This window comes from Trichosurus vulpecula, chromosome 4 (genome assembly GCF_011100635.1).
Source record: "Trichosurus vulpecula isolate mTriVul1 chromosome 4, mTriVul1.pri, whole genome shotgun sequence".
In the NCBI taxonomy this organism is placed as follows: domain Eukaryota; kingdom Metazoa; phylum Chordata; class Mammalia; order Diprotodontia; family Phalangeridae; genus Trichosurus; species Trichosurus vulpecula.
In genome coordinates this window covers 239,069,510-239,088,978 of record NC_050576.1, presented here as the reverse complement: position 1 = coordinate 239,088,978, position 19,469 = coordinate 239,069,510, and the positions used below count along the sequence as shown (strand labels likewise).

The 19,469-nt window shown below is 35.7% G+C and overlaps 1 protein-coding gene across 1 annotated transcript in view; it reads left to right on the top strand.

Annotated features, from left to right (window-relative positions):
• The window catches only part of BCHE (butyrylcholinesterase), a 96,616-nt gene extending 77,376 nt beyond the window's left edge, over window positions 1-19,240 (top strand). Inside the window, exons 3-4 of the mRNA XM_036753535.1 lie at window positions 4,414-4,580; window positions 17,800-19,240. Coding sequence (XP_036609430.1) covers window positions 4,414-4,580; window positions 17,800-17,924 — 292 coding nt within the window. The 3' untranslated portion in view covers window positions 17,925-19,240. The remainder of the gene's footprint in view (window positions 1-4,413; window positions 4,581-17,799) is intronic.
• Window positions 19,241-19,469: the final 229 nt, after the last annotated feature.

Below are 19,469 nucleotides of genomic sequence, written 5' to 3'. Positions count from 1 at the left end.
ACTTTCCCCAGAGTCACACAGCTAAAATATATCAGAGACAGGAATGAACTCAGGCCTTCCTGCCTGATTCCAAGGCCAAATTTGTACCCATTATGCCATGCTTCCTTTGTTTTGTGTGTATGTGTAAATTATCACCTGTCTACATGTATATAATATGTATATACCTCTTTCCCATATTACAGATATGTATGTACATATATCATATATTTTTGCTGTAGAAAATGAGCTCTACATTAGAAAAAGTATAATATTCCTCATCATTGATATATAAGAAACTCTAGAAATATGGAGAAGTATTTACAAGGCACATATTGAAAGTCCCCAATGGCAAGTCTCACAAAACTAAGGCAAAAATACTTGTAATGAAAGGCCTAGTACTCAAAGCGGAGAATCAACTTTCTAACAAAAACTGGGAACTCATTCTCTGAAAGTGTGAAATTTGCTGTTGTCTATTGTCTTGAATGATAGATTTTTTTACTCTATTTAAAGGTTTAAAAAAACTTTCTACTTTACCATAACAGTATGTTATAGTACATTAATGATGGCAAGGCATATATACATATATATATATATATGTATATATAGACATATGTACATATACTTGTACATGTGTATGTATATTACAGTTATTCTGCATCTACATATGCAAATTATCACATTCCAAAGGATTTTCTCCAGCAGATTTCCATCTCTATCATTCCTATCCTTTCCTTAATCTTCAACGTCTTTTTGTCTACTGACTGTTTTCCCAATGCCTACAAATAAACCAATGTTTCTCCCATCATCAAAAAGGAAGGGAGGAAGGAAGGAAGGAAGGAAGGAAGGAAGGAAGGAAGGAAGGAAGGAAGAAGGAGGGAGGGAGGGAGGAGGGAAGGAGGGAAGGAGGGAAGGAGGGAGGGAAGGAGGAATGAGAGAAAGCACATTGAAGCTTAACATGTACTACTTGTTCACTGTCTAAATTTCATAACAATTGAACAAAATTAAGGATTATAGGTAGAATTATTTCATATTACAAATAAAAGGACTGTGGTTCAAAAAAGTCAAGTAAATTGCCATGAAAGGGTTGTAGTCTGACTCTTGCTTTCAAACTATCTATATCTTTTCCCTTGTCACAACTTTGAGGCAAATTGAATGTTTTTTTCAATCCTAACCAGGAATTCACATGATCCACTAGAAGGGATAGACTCCCAGCACTCATTGCTAGGAACTTTTTTTTAAGAAATCAAGATTTAGTGGCCACATTCCCAAGTTCTGACACCAACTTGGGTCTGATGCATAAATTGAAAGGTTCTTTTTCCTTAACAGCAATCAGGGTGATCCTCACTCTCAAATACAAGAAAAGTTTTTCTTCATTTTACAAGAAAATGTGACAGCAAGACTTCAATAATGAGTGAGTGATTTTCTAAAATAGAGAATTGAAAAATGCCCATTTGGTGAGGTGGCATTTAGATTGGTTGTGTCCTAAAAGTTTTCAGGACTGCCTAAATCAACATTTGAATGTTCTAGCTTCTAGTTTCTTTATAATCCCATGGAGTTGAAAATCGAACTCAGTGGTCAAAACAAAAGGATTGTTATTCTGAAATCTCCTGCAACAAGAACAGTAAAAGATTCAAGAAAATAAAATATATCAGCAGATGTAGCCTGTTCTCATTATATTTCTCAGACTATGAGTAGGCTTTTAGGATTATCTATCTGGGGGCTGAATTATATGTCAATAAATTTTAATTGATCTTGATAAGTAGAGTATTTTTTTTCTGGGTATGACATTCAATTCTCTAGAGATTTCCCTAAGTTGTAAATCAAGATGCTCCATTGCTCTGATTGTGTCTTCACCTCCCTCCTCCCATTTTATTTGAAATCTATATTTGCATCTGTAGGCAGAGGCATTTTCTTATCTCAGGACCACAATTTGGAATGTCAGGAGTTATTCATAGCCCAATGTTTGTGAAATGAATACTGACAGCACCATTAGCACTCTGATCTTGAACTGAAACACAAGTCAACTCTGCTTTAAATTACCATTATCAGAATCCACAAATGAATGTTATGGGAAAGTGGCACCATAAGTTAATTAGAGGGAAATTAGGATGAAGGTGGGCAATTTAAGCCCATAAGAATCGTTGCAGTGTATCTCGCCCATGGTTCTTCCAGATATAATTCTCGGCTTCCAGCAGCTGCATTCAATGGTTTCTGAGCCTTTAAAAAGGAAAGCACAAGAAGATATAATTCACCTAGATGAGGGTGTTGTCTGTGACAGGTGGGAGGAATTTTCTTTCTGACCTAATGTAGTAATCAGGGCATACCCTGAAGCACAATGTTTCTATCCTGGAATGACACTGTCTTTGCTACAAATGCTGCAGTTAGAAGAGTGATTAATTCCTATTAAATCAGCTAATCTCAATGGAAAAGCAACCAGGCCTTCAAGGGGCTATTTCTCTGTTGGATCTTCTGAATTTGAGTATGAGGATACTCAAAATGACCAATTTTCATGGCTGGTAACAAAATTCTCTATTGAGAGTCAGGCATGAAAGATACTGGCTAGTATGGTCTAAAGGGAATTAGAATCAAAGGATCCAGGTTCAAATCCCAGACCTGCCATTTACCTCTGTGATCATGGGTGGGGGGGTGGGAAGGGAGGATCACTTAATCCCTTCCTCATCTGTAAAATGAGACTAAACTAATTGACATCTAAATCCCTTTGGCTCCAAATATTTGAAATTACTTTTTTCTTCATTCCATCTTCTTCTCTGCTGAAGTACTTTTAGCATAATTGCCCCCTAAAATAGGAGGAGGAGGAAGAGGATGTTGATGGTGGTTCCAGAACTTACAACAGGGCCTGACACATAGAGGTTGCTTGGTAATTGTTTGGTAACTGAGTCAAATTTAAGAATAGGGGAGGATTTTAGATCTAATACCTTAAGCAAACTGAGGCCCAAACATATCAAGCAATTTGCCTGAGATCAGTCAGTTAATGAATTTAAAGTCAGGATTCATATCTGAGTTGTTGTTGTTTATAAATTCCAAGATGTTGGTTTCTCCACTCTACTCAAATAATTATAACTATGAGCTTTTGTCCTACTCCTCTAGTTGGCATCCTGAGGGCACAGAATTTTTTGAAATCTTTATGATGTAATCATTTGGTATCATTTTATGCTACTTTTATCAGCATCAATTAATGTGGAATGTGAAAGAAATACATAAATAGTTATACTAGAGAACAGGGTTATGGGCTGGCATAGATTTCATGGTATAGATTAAGAAAAAGAAACCGTAGAAAATGCTTTCCATGCAATGCAATAATTTCTCTGCTACAGAGAGTATTATACGGTTGGTTGGATCATTGCAAGGTTAACAACTTATATAGGTATATAATCAAGTACATGAGAGGGGCAGGACTGGAAACCAGGTCTTCCTGGCTTTCAGGATGCTTATCTATGCTACCATCCTACTTCCCCTGTAACTATCACACAATTTGAATTATTGGAAGTATAAAGAAGAATGGGAAAATTTTAAGAGAAGAGACATGAAGAGATAACTTCCATTTTGGATTTGGGGCTCTAGTAGGGAAGCAGGAGGTGGAAGTAAGGGAAATAATCAAGAAAAAAATAGGGAATGGATTGTAGCTGATCTGAGCTTTAAAAAAGAGAAAGATTTCAAGAATCAGGGATGAGTGGCAGAATAAATGAGAAACTCATTTTTAGCTTGGAAATTGTCTAGTATAAAAGTCTAGAAACAAGAAACAGCTGGGGAAGGAGAGGATAAGCTGCATAGCCCAGTCAGGTGGCCACTTAGAATGAATGAAGTAAAGTAGAGGGAGATAAAGCTCTAAAGGTCATTCCAAGTCAAATTGAGAAGGTAAATGAATATAACGCTAATAAATAGTGGTAGGAAGAGAGGTGCTACCAAATAATTTTGATTCAATGATATGCACATACACAGGTACAAGTAGATTTTTGATGATGATGATGATGATAATGATGATGATGATGATGATGATGATGAAGATAAAGAGGAAGAGAAAGATGGTTGGATGGAGAAGAAGATTCTCATGAATTTATATGTAGATTAGATAGATGATAGCTAGGTAAAAACAGAGTTTAAAGATGCAGATGAAAATGAATTTTAAAATAAGATATTTATTACATTCTTGTTTATGTTTTCTTGTTTTTTTTTATCAACTTGAATGAAAGTTGGCTAAGATTATATTAGTAATGTCTCAATATAATCTTCCATTTCCGTTGAGTAAAATCATCTATGCAATTCTTCATTGGATAATGTAGACAATGTTGAGTAATGTAGACAAAAGAACTGTATTTTCCCCTTTGAACTATTTTTTCTGATGTAATATAGAAACTTTATTGTTCTTGCTAAAGATACTTTTGTTAAAATAATTCTCTCTCTTTTATTATTTAGAGACCCAAATGGGACTCAAAATAATGGAACTAAATGGCCAGTCTTTGGTGCCACAGAACAAAAATATCTTACACTGAACACGGAATCACCAAAAATATATGCAAAATTGCGTGCCCAGCAATGCCGCTTCTGGAAAATATTTTTTCCCAAAGTTTTGGAAATGTCAGGTGAGGAATCATGTTTACTCATTATTAACTCTATGATATTAAATTTCACTTCTTGCTATTAATGGGATATTTTACTTTCAATTCATGAAATACATTACTAAAACAACCAATGTGTTATGTGATATTCAATTTTAATATACATTTTTATGTGACTATATTTTCAGAATTGATTTTGATGACCATGCTATTGCACACAGCATTGTTGTTTCAGAAATTTACAAATCCAGCCTTCCATAAAAAAATCTAATGTGAAATGATATATACCCTTCCTGAAACCCTGGCATGTGGGTCCCAATTTATAAATGAATATATAGATTTTAGTTTATATTAAAGACACATTGAATTTTTCAATACATAAAAGAAACTTCAAGTCTGTGTGTTTTTCCTACTGTTGGTTTTCCCTCTACCAGTTCTGATCCCTCAAGGAGTCCTTGATAGTTTCTATGTCCAAAAAATGTGCCACAGTGCTGCTCACCTGGTTTTGAACCTCTTGAAACTTACTTAGTCTAGTCCTAAAACAAGAGATATTGGTTATAGCACCAGACCTGTCCTCAAAACCCTTCCAGTTTGGTAGAATCTTCTAGAGTGGTCTTGAGCAATTCAGTTAACATACCTGGGAAAAATGGGGGGACAAGACAAATTTAATTTTGATTTAATTGCAGCTCTATATATTTGGTCCTTTTATGATATACCTGTGCCATGTCTATACTGAGAACAAATCTTCACTGGCATAGCTTTTGAGAACATAATAGCACCTCATGAAACAAGGAGAGGTCACAGGAAGACTTTAGTGGAAGGCTCTTTTACCAACATGTGAATTATTTAGTATTTAATTAAGTAACTAAACCAATACCATGGTGATTAATACAATAAAATTTTGGTTGGTTGTTGGTTTTTGTTATCATTTTTAGTCACATGTCCATCATTAGTGAGAAAGTGCCCCTATTCTATTTTCATTGTCAAACTAATAAAATTTTGCTTTGCTATTCTTTGAGAATTATGACTTTCCCATGAAGATTATCATCTGATTTTAAAGTCACCCAGCTGTTTGCACCATGTAAGTTGCCTCTCATCAGCATTCTTACAAAAAAATGACATTGCTAGAATCTGTTTTCTTTCTATACTCAAGTGCTTCCTCAATTTCAACCTTTGTCTTCATCATCTTTTTGTCATGATTCCCTGTCATGGTTTGACTGTGTGGATGATTCCACAAATGTGGCAGATTATTTTTTTTTAAAATAAATAAATTTGGGTCAATTTCAGTCAAAATGTGGACATTTCAGAACAACATGTTATTGATTAATATGCTTTTTGATCATCATGCATTACTCATGAAAATTATATTTGTGTACTCCATCTGTTGGGGCAATGTCTCTGATATACAAGTGTACTGAGTGTTACCAAATGTTCTGTGACATAGTAGATATCAATAGATGGCCTGCTGCATCTCTTGGCAGAACAGGCCTGCCTGGTGTGTCTTCTGGGCATGAATAACAATGAGGCAATGCACTGGACCTGCCAAGAGATGTAGAGACATTTATTGCATCACTAACCACTTGTTCTGAATCAACCATTACAATAGAAGATACAAACATAGATATATGATAGAGAGATAGTGATTGATAGATGATAGACCCAGACAGATACAGAGGTAGGCAGACATATATGGATCCATCAATAAGTATTTTATTAAATGCCTGCTATGTTCCAAACCTTGTGCTAAGTGTTGGGAATACAAATAAAATGAATGAAAATCCTCACTCATGAGGAGCTTATATTCCAGCAGGAGGAGACCATGGGCTCATGTATATGCTTAAACAGAAGAAATATAGAGAGAACAAATACAAATGAATAGCACATAGTTAATTATAAGGTAAGGAAACTCCCTTTTCTTAGACAGACAATTTTCTTTTATGACTGCTTAGTAAAGGTATGCCTTTATGTCATAAAAATATTCATTATTCTCAACTCATTTTGGATGGCTAGAAAACAGAAAAAAATAATTCACCTAATTTAGGAGAACATTAGTCCATCAAGGACTGTTATCTCTCATCTGTCACAAAAAAAGTAGTAAAAAGGTAAACTAAAGATACAAATGTGTGCTATGTCTTCAGAATATAGGAAAAGAGTCTCAGAGAAACATAGACATTTGTATCATATTTTTGGTGTTAATCTCTATCCTGGAAATATAGCTACTAAAGGGTAAACAGCAGGCTTACAACAGGTAAACAAGTAGGTTACTACCACACCTCACAGAATATGAGAAATTATTTTAACAAAATATCTTATAGGCATGTGTGCATGTGCGTGCATGTTTGTTTACATGTGAAACAGAGTTTTGGTCAAGTCTTTCTGGCTTCTGAGCTCCATTCGACTTCTGTGGTCCTACGATTCTATGACCATTCAGGAATTTTGTAAAAAGGTTTTGTGAATTTGATAGAAAGGAATAGAGAGCTGTGATTCTTAGTTCCAACTCTAATTTTTATCCCTTCTGGCTGGGGGAAGAATGGAGAGATGAAAGGATGCTCATTTATCTCAAATAGATAAATTCAGGGTTTTCTGGTGAATAAAACTCTTGAGTCCTCTTCTGTCTAGCCCCATGTGAACTGGCATCAATTGCCCTTAAATATCATGCATGTAAATGATGGTTTATTTAGGTAAAGCATAACATAACATGAGAGTAAGTGTGGCTTTGGAAATCAGAGGATCTTGGATTCAAAACCTGATGATGCCATTTATTCTTCATTTGACTTTGATCCGATCATTTTAGCTCTCTAGGACTCAGGTTCCTAAGCTATAGGGTGAGAGGGTTGCACTCGATGACCTTTAAGGTCACTTCCATATCTTTATCGATAGTCATAGAGTATGAATATATAACAATTGCAATAAGTAAGACAAATACTCAAGTGACATCTTTTTGACCTAAACACCCCCATCTCAAAGCTGATGTTACCTATAAAAATGGTAGGCCAGAGGCTCCAAGTCACCAGCAATAAGATAGAAGGCAGATAAATCTACTGTTGGATAACTGAGTCAGCTATAAATAGATACTAATACCTCTCAGATTCACATCTGTCAAAGGAAAGGAAGGAAAGATGATCTACAAGCCATATGTTTAAAGGTAGTATGTGTCTCAACTCTCTCAACTATCCAATCTATTCTGAAATAGAATCTCCTTTCAATGTTTAAGAAACCTTAGAGTCAGGAAGTGATTTATTCATCCAACTTAGATTGTTCTGCAACTTAAAACTTGATAATATGCATCCAGGTGTCAATGGATGACAGAATTTGTTTTAACTATATAAGCTCATATTATTTAAACTTCTTTTAATTCAACCTTAATATATTTTTCAATCACCAATCCATCCAAATAATTTACCCAAAGTATTCCTTTCAAAGGAGATGTTAGTGAAATAAAATTAATTAAATGACTATTATGTATAAATTGTCTGGTGTGCATGTTTTTAATTTTTGTAAATCACTGCAATGTTTGCCTGTCAATAAAATTAACACATTTTCATTCTATTATTTTTGTGATAATGGAATCATATCCATTGACAGAATCATTCTCTAATCATTATCCACCAAACCCTTATTGTTAAACTCCTAATTAATGGTTAACTTCCAATAAGGGAAATCGATTCACACTATGGGAAACTGATTCCAAATACAGAAATTTGAGTACTTTAGGAAAACTCCCTGGAGTCCCGTGTAATATTTTCCTCTCTTTCCTATACTCCATAGCTGCTCTTTGACCTTTGCCTTCACATTTGATAGGCTAGTGGATATGTAGTACTCATTATATGCCTATCATTTCTCCTCTTATCTCTTTCCTCAGAGAAATAGCTATCTATTCCAGCAGGGGCACACATCATCAAATATATCTAATATTTTATCAAGAACTTTATGGCTAGCAAAGTACTTTATGGATGTTATTTCAATTTAGACTTATTATCATTACCCTTCTTTAAGTCAGATACTACAGTCACTATCCTCATCATTTTACAAATGAGGAAATTGAAGCTAAGAATAATTTGGTGACTTGCCCAGAGTCTCCCGGCTAAGTGTGCATAGAAGATAGGATTTCAGCCCATGACTTCAGCCAAGAATGAATATTAATTTTCATCCTGAGGAATAAGATAAAAATCAAAAGAAACAGGGAGATAGAGAGGGGTGGCAAGTTTTCTTTTGGGGGGGCATTAAACCAATGCATATGGTTTTGGATATAGGCATGTGACTTAGGTGCTGAAACTGATTTGCTTAAAAAATGAGGACTTTGGCAAGACTGCAACCAACCTGAACAAATAGTACCAGATAATAGAAGATGAAGAAGTCACAGAAGAAGAGGTGAATCTTCCCAATATTAAATTTTAAGCTTCCTTCAGCTGATTTCAGTTCCTTCAAGGATATATGTTGAGGAGATTGTTCCAGTGACCAGCAGAGGTTGTACGATGATTTTTTTTCCTTGCCAACGCAAAATAACAATTATCTGTGTACAGCATCCATTCCATGATTCCTACCAGGGAGCATGGTTAATGGGCTAGAGTAATATTCCTCTGTTCTGTGGCTCTTCAAGCATAGTGTTGATTTCTCTGAAAGAATGGAATAAATACTTCTGGAGATTCACATTTCTAAGCAAATTGGACTAAAACATGATCTCTTCTAATGCCTGTGTAGAGAAAATACCTCACATGGTTTAGCATTTTTAACATTATCATTTAATATTAACAGCTTAAATTAGTATATTAAGCAAACCATTTCTAGATGATATAGTTATCACTCCCTCACCTCTATCCCTAAACCTTCTCAAAAATAGGAAAGATCCAAGAGGAACCTGTTGCAATGCTTACAGCCAGCCCAAGTTAAAACTATGAAACAGACAAAGCATACATTTATCATTCTCTGTCTTCATTGGTGCCACCCCTTCCATTCCTCTGAGGTCTGCAATGACTGGCTAGTCTCTCTACCCTCTCCTCAGCCAAAAGCTACTTGTAAGGAAAAAAATTAAACACATGTACCCTAGGCATAGATTACTGCTGTCAAACTCAAATAGAGACAGAGCTTACTAAACTGAGATAATGATCCCACCACCCCCATATCAGCTTAGAAAATCATGTGTTGTATTGGGTTGTATTTATTTTGTCAAATATCTCCCAATTCCGTTCTTAATCTAGTTCTGAGGCACTCAGGAATTTTTCAGGCCTTGATCATGTGCCACATGCTTGACAACTGACACATTTCATGAGGTACCTCTCTAAGGTGTTTTTGGACACACACACACACACACACACACACACACAAAACCTCCTCCTACCAAAGCAGATTATCACCTTTTCTGCAATATATGGTCTTAGAATTTTTGCTTGTAGCACTAAAATTTTAAATAGCTTACTCAGGCTCACATGGTAGAATATATCAGAAGCAGGAATAGAATCTAGGTCTTCTTGGTTCTCTATCCACTACCCCACACTGCCGTGCAATTGCTATATACGTACATACATATACAAACATACATACATACATATATGTGATAAAACCTAGTGTAACATAATATGACATATGTAGATAAATAGAAATGCATTCCTCAGTACTCAAACTCTTATTTTCCTGTCTCTATTCATTTACTGTGACTTTGAAATTTCTGATTGTCCCCTTGCATGTTTTCTTCCTTTGGTTTCTTTACTGGCTGGGATTTCAACGTTTCATAATTAATTACACAGATCAATGGCTTCTTGAGTGGACGTTTATAGATAAAGGAAGAACTCAGGTTTATAAAACATTTGGGAAGGCCTACTTTCAAAGCACTAGAGCTCATAAACATCTGAATATGAGCCATCCAGGAGGAAATGTAACACTTGCCTGAACGGCTAATCAGGAATCATTGCATTAGTGACTCTGATTGTTAAACTATAATCACGTCAAGGAAAGGAATTCATAACCAGGTGCCTTCTTTCTAAATAATACTAGTCATGGTCCAGATCCTCAAATTGTCTCTCATTTGGCAAAGAGGCAAATGATTTTATTCTCTTCAAGGCCTTAATTTCAGGCTTTTCTTAAAGGGACATATGAAACTCAAGTATCACAGGTGAGATAGTCAAACTGGAACAGTAAGCCCAATGTTTATTCATTCTGGAGGAATATATGCATATTTCTTGACCATTCGCAAAGAACAGAATTTTTAATAAAGTACAAACAAATTTCTTCTTTTGAAAGTCCATCATGGGGGCAGGGGCAGCTAGGTGATACAATGAATACAAGGTTTTCCTAAAGTCTGGACACATAGGCAAAATGCATATTTTCAAGAAATGAAATTTTTGTTCAATTGGAATATTAACAAATAACATCTTCAATATGATTTCCATCATTTTGTGATGCAAAGGTTGATGCGCTTGGCAAGACTCATGTGACTTCGATGCAATAATTCCACATTGCCATCAATTGCCTATATCCAGACTTTAGGAAGACCTTGTAGAGCGCCAGCCATGGAGTCTGGAAGACCTGATTTCAAATCTGGCCTCAGACACTTTACACTTACTAACTGTGCTACCTGGGGCAAGTCACTTGATCCTAACTGCCTTGCCTTCCTCCCTGGAAAAAAAAAACTCCATCGTATAACAACCCTCAAATATTTGTACACAGTTCCACTAACACTGAATGCTTCTACTTTAAATACACTAAAAACTGAAGACTTATTAAATATAAAAATGATTTATTTATTATTTAAACAACACCAGCTTTAAACCAATCTATTCTAATTTGAGTATAGCTTGATTGCAGTCAAAGCAACAAATAAATCCCCCTGACATTTCTGATTCATCAAAGAGATTTTCCAAAGAATAACATCTGAAGAAAATCCTCAACTACCAATCTAAGGACTGTGCAAGTATGCCAGGAATATTATTCTATTTAGTAATTCTAGTTTAGCCCCATAATTTCATGGGGGAGGTAATGGAATAGCTAGGCCTGCTAAAATGTTTATTAATGTCCAAACTTCTCACAATCATTTCCATTCCATTCTATATAATCAAATCAGCATTTATTAAGAGTTTACTAGAAATAAGACATTGTGCTCAATGCTGGAGATACAAAACACAGCTAGAGGCAGCTAGGTAACACAGTGATTAGAATTCTTGTCCTAGAGTCAGGAAGACCTGTGTTCAAATGTGACCTCAAACACTAGCTTTGTAACCTTGAACACTTCAGTTGACCTGTGCTTGCCTCAATTTCCTCAACTGCAAAATGCAGATAATAATAGCACCTACTTGTGAGGGTCACATCAGACAATGTTTGTAAAGCCTTTAGGACAGTGCCTGGCACATAGTAGGTACCATATAATTGTTCATTCCACTCTTTTCTCCCTTCCCCTAAAAACAGTTCCTGTTTGAAAAGAACGTGCTTCCACCAGAAGGAGTGAGTATGGCTTAGGATATGTAATTCAGAGAGATAAATACTTATGCCAGGGAGATAACCAGCTACATCTAACTGAGCAGCAATAACATTATGAAGAAATGTACCAGGAATGCAATTCAAGATTACCATTATTCATGACATTTATCTTCTCTACACATTTTTATACATCACCATCACTGTGACTCCCCAGACAGAAATCCCCACCTTCATTATTTCCCTCTATTAGAATGTAATCTGCTAGAAGGTAGTAACTGCCTCACGTTGAACACTATGGAATTTGCATCTCCAGGGCTTAGCATAATACATGGAAAATCCTAAGGATTTTTAAAAAGTCTTTTCATTCATACCCATTCATGCCCAAACATATTTTAATTAGGTGTCTGATAACCTAGGACTCATTCGAAATTTTAATACTTTGGTTTACTACTTAAGTATATTGTTTTTTTTCCCTGTGCATGTGTGTCTCTCTCTCCATCTCTCTGTGTCTCTTTCTTCCTACCTATCAATCCGTCTTATATGGAGATCACTAGCTACATATTTACAAAGGAAACCTTAGTAGCTACTTCTAGATCTGTTCCTGTTTATAGATGGAAAGATGCCATACAATAAGGTGTAAGCCTTTGCTCCCATTGCTATTGTATTGGTATGAGCTTCTCCTAGAAAAGAAAACTTCCCATTAACCTGCAGTCTGAGAGAGTTGAGTGGAGAACTCAGAGTTCAAGTGACTCACCCAGGATCACACAATAAGTATGTGTCTGAGGTAGGACTTAAATCCCAGGTCTTCCTGGTCCTGAGGTTTCCTCTCTACTATAACATGCTGGTTCTCATATACTACATATGCAGCATATAATAACATGAATTACAAGTATATATAGTACACATGCAAGTTATATGCCTGTATATATGATTAAATATGTTCAAAAGAGGCCAAAGGTAATCCCTGTCTTCAAGATGCTCACAATCAAATGGGGGAAAACAACAAACAAATTTATGTACAAATAAGCTACGTACTTGATAAATAGGAAAGAGGAAAGACAAAATTAAGAGGGATTGGGAAAGAGTTCTCTGAGAAATGGGATTTTAGCTGGGACTTTAAGGAACTCATCATCTATTATCTGGACCATTATGTTAGCCCACTAATTGGTTTCCCTACCTCTAAGTTTCTTGTCTTCACTCTCCCCTCAGAATATGTGCTAAATTCGTATTCTTAAAGCACAGGATAAACAATATCATTCTCTTCTTCCTGAAGCTCTCATGGTTCACTGTGAGTCTAAAAACCAACGTTCTTGGCATTTCTCAACATTCATTATCTCTCTGAAGTCTATCTTGCTAGATTGAGTTCATGTTACTTCTCACGTACTGCACAGTAGAGCCTAACTGGCCTGCCTGACATTTTCTATATATGATATTACCTTTCTTGCTTTGATAATTTTGCTCAGGGTCAGTCCTTGATATCATCTTCCCCTCCATATATCTCAGAAACTTCTAAGGTTCAGAGCAAGAAATCACCTCCTACATGAGGTGTTTTTGTTTATTTTGGTTTTTTGGTTCTTTTTCCTGAGTCCAATACACTTTATAAAACTAGCATGAAGCACAGGACCTAGTGTATAGGAGGCAATTAAAATGTTTTTTGAATTGAATTGAATCATAGGAGCCAGCATGATGCTCTAGCCAGTCTTCTTTAAGGACAATATACAACTCTGAAGGAAAGAAGTTAAACACAATAGCATCTCAAATGAAAAGCAAAACAAAATGTAAGCCAGAAGGGGACTCTGAGGTCCTGGGCTTGAATACCTGCTATGCTATTTGTGGCTTTGGCCAAGCCATTGAAATTCACTAGATTTGAGTTTCCCTATCTTTAAAAGGAAAAATTGGATTAGAGCAAGAATTCTTCACTTGGGGGCTATAAATCATTTTGGTAATATTTTGGTAAATTTATTGCACCAAAATTGATTTCCTTTATAATCCTATCAGTTTTGTTTTATCCTTGACAAGTATCCTTATGATAAGTGGTACGTAGGCTTCACCAGCTTGCAAAAATGATTCTTGTAAGAGACAGGTAGATAGATATTTGGATAAATAGAATGTTGTATGGATACAGCAAAAAGAGAAAAAAAGGAAAGATCTCCTGGATGAGAGCAGGGAGCATTTCAAAAACAGGCATACATATATATGTGTGGTATGTGTTTATATATACATATATATGCATGCATATATACATTCACAGTTAGGGTTCCAGAAATTGTCTTCAATAAATATAAATTGTCCCAGATTTGTAATAACAAACTTTGACTTATAAAACTGTCTATGTGGATAAAACCATAAATACCATGTGCTATAGGTACTGGACATATGTTTGATACTTTGTTGATTCATTAAAATGAGCCATAGCTTTGTTTTATAAATTTAAGATAAATTGAAGCAGAACAAAAACCCAACATGGAATTTCATTAGGATAGACCATAACAGAATGGAGGGCAGATCAGTGGAGGTCATAAACAGAAGCAAAGCATGGGTGAGGAGGGAAAGGTTTCAAGGTAGAGAGGACAGACATGAGATAGAATAGGATGAAGGGAAATGCACAGGTAGTAAACATAACTATAATGTGAATGGGATGAACTCTCCCACAAAAATGGAAGTGGATGGCAGAGTAGATAAAAAACCAGAATCCTACAATATGTTGTTTACAAGAAACACACTTGAAGCAGAGAGACACACAGAGAGCGAAGATAAGGGGCTAGAATAGAATCTATTATGCCTCAGCTGAAGTAAAAAAAAAAGAAAACAAAACAGGGGGAGCAATCCAGATCTCAAAGTAAAAACAAAAAATACACCTAATTAAAAGAGGTAAGGAAGGAAACTACATCTTGCTAAAATGTACCATAGACAATGAAGCAATATCCAAACTAAACATATACGGACCAAGTGGTATAGTATCCAAAATCTTAAAGGAGAAGTTAAGTGAGTTACAAGAAGAAATAGACAGCAAAACTAAACTACTAGGGAGCCTCACCTGTCCTCTCTCAAAACCAGATAAATCCAGTCAAAAATAAACAAGAAAGAAACTAAGGAGAAAAAATAGAGTATTAGAAAAGTTTAATATGACAGACCTTCGTCATGATATAGACATAAAGGGTGATGCCATAAGCAAATTAGAAGAGCAAGGAATAGTCTACCTGACAGATCTATAGGAAGGGGAAAATTCATGACTGAACAATAGCTAGAGAGCATTGCAAAATGTAAAATAGATAATTTTGATTATATTAAATTAAAAACTTTTGTACAAACAAAACCAATGCAACCCAGATTAGAAGTAAAGGAGAAATGTGGGAAACAATTTTTCAGCAAATATCTCTGATAAAGGCCTCATTTCTCAAACGTATAGAGAACTGAGTAAAATTCACAAGAATGCGAACCGTTCCCTGTTAGGGGTCCTTGACCAGCAAGTATCCCTATCTCAGTACACAATGATGAGGCGAGAGTCAGGGAAGATGCAACTCCGATTTATTGGCAGACATTATCCAGTTTTATAGGTTTTTGCACTACATAAGCAGAAGCAGGTGTTCAAGAGGTGAGGAGATGAGAGCATGGGAAGATCGATATCTGGTGAGAAGAATCTGGATTATTGTAAACTATGTTGCCTACAAGCATATGGGAAAAACTAGGGCTGTAGTAAGGTAGTTTCCATGGGAGTATGGGAACAAAGCAGGGTGCTGTCCTACAGTATCTATGGAGGCATGGGAAGGCTCAGGCATGTAGCCAGCTGATATGAACTATATGAGGCACAAGGCAGGATGCCCTTGTAAAGTATCAAAGATGTTGCAGTAAGTAAAGTATCAAAGCATTGTTGTGTTAGGCACTGGTTCAAGAGCATTAGGTAATGGCCAGCTGGGTTCCTCCTACTGGGCTTGTGAGTCCTTGGTGAATGGACTCTGCCTGCATGAGAAAGGATGGCTACCAGAGTGGGAGGGGGTCTTTCCTCTGGGCACCTACCGTTCCAACTCCTACTGAGCCTGTCTGGTTTTACCCAGGAAACAGGCCAAGTGCTTGGGTCCGAGCAGCCCCTGGGTCGGCACTAACTCCCTACAATTCCCCAATTAATAAATGGTCAAAGAATATGAACAAGTGATTTTCAGAAAAAGAAATCAAAGCTATCTATGGGCATGTGATTACAAAAATGCAATTGAAAACAACTCTAAAATATCACCTCATATCTATCAGATTGGCTAATATGACAGAAAAGGAAAATGATAAATGTTGGAGAAGATGTGGGAAAACTGTGACACTAATGCACTGTTGGTAGAGTTATGAGCTGATCCAACCATTCTGGAGAGCATTTTGGGACTATGCCCAAAGGGCAACCAAACTGTTGATCCAGTAATACCACTGCTAGATATGTATCACAAAGAGATCATTAAAAATGGAAAAGGACCTACAAGTGCAAAAATATTCATAAAAGCCCTTTTTGCAGGGGCAAAACATTGGAAAGTGAGTGGATGCCCAACAATTGGGGAATGGCTAAATAAGCTGTGGTATATAAATGTAATGGAATACTATTGTGCAATAGGAAATGAACAGGCAGATTTCAGAAAAACCTGGAAAGACTTGTATGAACTGGTGCAAAGTGAAATGGGCAGAACCAGGAAAACATTGTACACAGTATCAGCAACATTGTGTTATGATCAACTATGCATGACTCCACTCTTCTCAGCAACACAGTGATCACAAATAAGTACAAAGAACTCATGAAGGAAAATACTATCTATATCCAGATAAAGGACTGATCGACTCCGGATGCTTACTGAAGCAATTTTTTCCACTTACTTTATTTTTTCTTGTTTTTTTTCTCCTGATATGTTTCTTCTTTCACATCTGTGACTAATATGGAAATATTTTCACATAATGACATACGTATAAACTATATCAAACTGCCTATCATTTTCAGAAGAGAGGAAGGGAGGGAAGGCAGAAGAAAAAAATTTGGAACTCAAAATTTTGTAAAAATGAATGCTAAAAATTTTCTTAACATGTAAGTGGTGAAAAATAATATACTATTTAAAATAAGATATAGATCATAAATGTTTTGAAGTTCAGGATGGTTTGCTTTTGTCCATGTATCCCCAGAATCTAGAACAATGTCCTCTACCTACTAGGAAGTAAGTAAATGTTTGATGAAGGAACTGAATGAATGAATATAAAGGCTACTTTAATGTAGATCTTTATATGTGTCTATGCCAATAAACTGAGAATCTTTGTGGATGCTCAGAAGTACTAAAAGGTAACAATTTTAATTACAATTCAGGATTTGGCATATAAATATGTATCCTTGATAAGAAAAGAAGCCATCCTTGAAAACATTTAGTTCCTTTTAACTTAACCTATACATTAACCATATAGAATTATAATTATATACCTTCACCATTGAAGAGACTTGTTATATTTATGTATTTTTTTTCTTTTAAAGAATCTAAGGATAATGAAAGACTGGGGATTTCTAAACATTATCTTTACTTTTTTAAAACAAAAATACAAAATCTTTTTGTTTCCCTTAAAATTTTAAAAGGTAAAATTTGTCTTATTGAAGATGATCATTTTCTTTGAAAGAAACTCCCAGGCAAAAGTTACATCTTAAAAGTTGAAATACTGACAACTTAAAGGGAAGAAGAAAGAAATAACCCTAAATAAACAAAACAAGGATCTGTCATGCAGTGTAACTAGAGAAAATAGCATTTGTAATGAAAATTTTTTTTCAATTAATGTAACTATCAATTCAAATGTAGATTAATCCAACCCATTTCATGTTTTACAGGAAATATTGATGAAGCCGAGCGTGAATGGAAAGCAGGATTCCGTCGCTGGAACAGTTATATGATGGACTGGAGAAATCAATTTAATGATTATACAAGCAAGAGGCAGAGCTGTGCAGGTCTCTAATTAATAGGCCTAGCCTTTCAGGAATGTTCCTATTCCTGTGGATCAAGGAAAATGGGCTGGTAGCTTACTTGTGAGCCTCAAAAGGAAGCTGTTTTATAGCTGAACCCAAATGCCAAGAGGACAGTATTGATTCTTCACATTTTCTCTTCATACTTTACCTTTTGTTTCAGGAAACAATCCACTCGACAGGCCAAAGTGAAATGTACACATTAAAGCTTGACCATGAATTTGTAGGCAAATTTCAACCTTTAGCTATTTAAAATTCCTCTACCCGAAAGCCTTTTAAACTTTTTAGAAATTACATTTGCAGTCTTTTGACAAAAATTTCTCTACCATACTGAAAAGTACTGATTTTATTTTTATTAGTTTTTTTTTTACTTTTCTTTTTTTAGACTGCATCTCCCTGTCTTGCCTAGGCTGGAAGAGTAGTGGTCTCTCAAGACTTCAATCCTACTACTGATTGGCACAGAAACTTTGACCTGCTCTATTTTTTTTGTCTGGGCTGTTTTTCCCCTCCTTAAGCAGCCAGTTGCCCTCTCCCAATACCCATGGAGTCATATTGGTGGTGGACTTAGTGTAGATTTCCTTTAGTCTCAGAACTCCAAAGCTCCAACTACCCAGCAATCTCTGCTTCTACAGCAGTAAAGACTCTAGGCATGTACAATCATGTCCAACTTTATATTAGCTCTCTAAATTTAGATCTTGTCTTTCAAGAATCTCTTTTTAAAGGGTTGAGAGATTGAAGGAAATTTAAAGATAATTTAGGACAATACCTCATTTTACAGTGGAAGAAGCTAAAGCCCAGAGAGAAGAAAATATTTACCCTAGTTCTCAGGAATAGTAAAGTAGTGGAGCTATGATTTTTATTGCAAATGTATCATTCTTTTTACAACATCATTATGCCTTTATCTGACTAATTTATCTGGTCATTTGTTTGATGTTAACCAGTAAAAAATGATAACACCTCCCCCGCCAAATTCCTAGTATCTTTGAAAGACTAGAATACACACAATTATCATACCAGCAACAATGATTATTGTTTTTAATAAGTTATTAAAGCCTAAGCCTTCAAAATTTACTCATTATTTTGTTTGAACTGTAATTTTATTATTGTGGGTTCTCAGAACAATGACAAAACCACAACCCACACACGCCTTCCGAACCTTTGTAATTCTTGATTCTTACCTATTCTCTTCTCTAAATGAGCTCCCTCTCCAGCGTCCCAAAGATCATCATCTAGATCCTTTAATATCTGGTAGAACACAACATAACATGTGGGTTTTCCAATCATTAGAATACAATTTTTTGAGAGTAGGGACTTGTTTCACTTTTATTTGTGTATTCCCAGAGCTTAGCAGAGTATCTACTTCTAGGAAACAACCTGTTTTTTTGTAGATTGATTGGTTTTATATACAAATATAAATATAAACACACATATGTATAACTTCTCCATTCTTACTCTCCCTACATACACACATATATACACACAGAAACACACACACAGACACACACACACAGACACAGACACACACACACACACACACA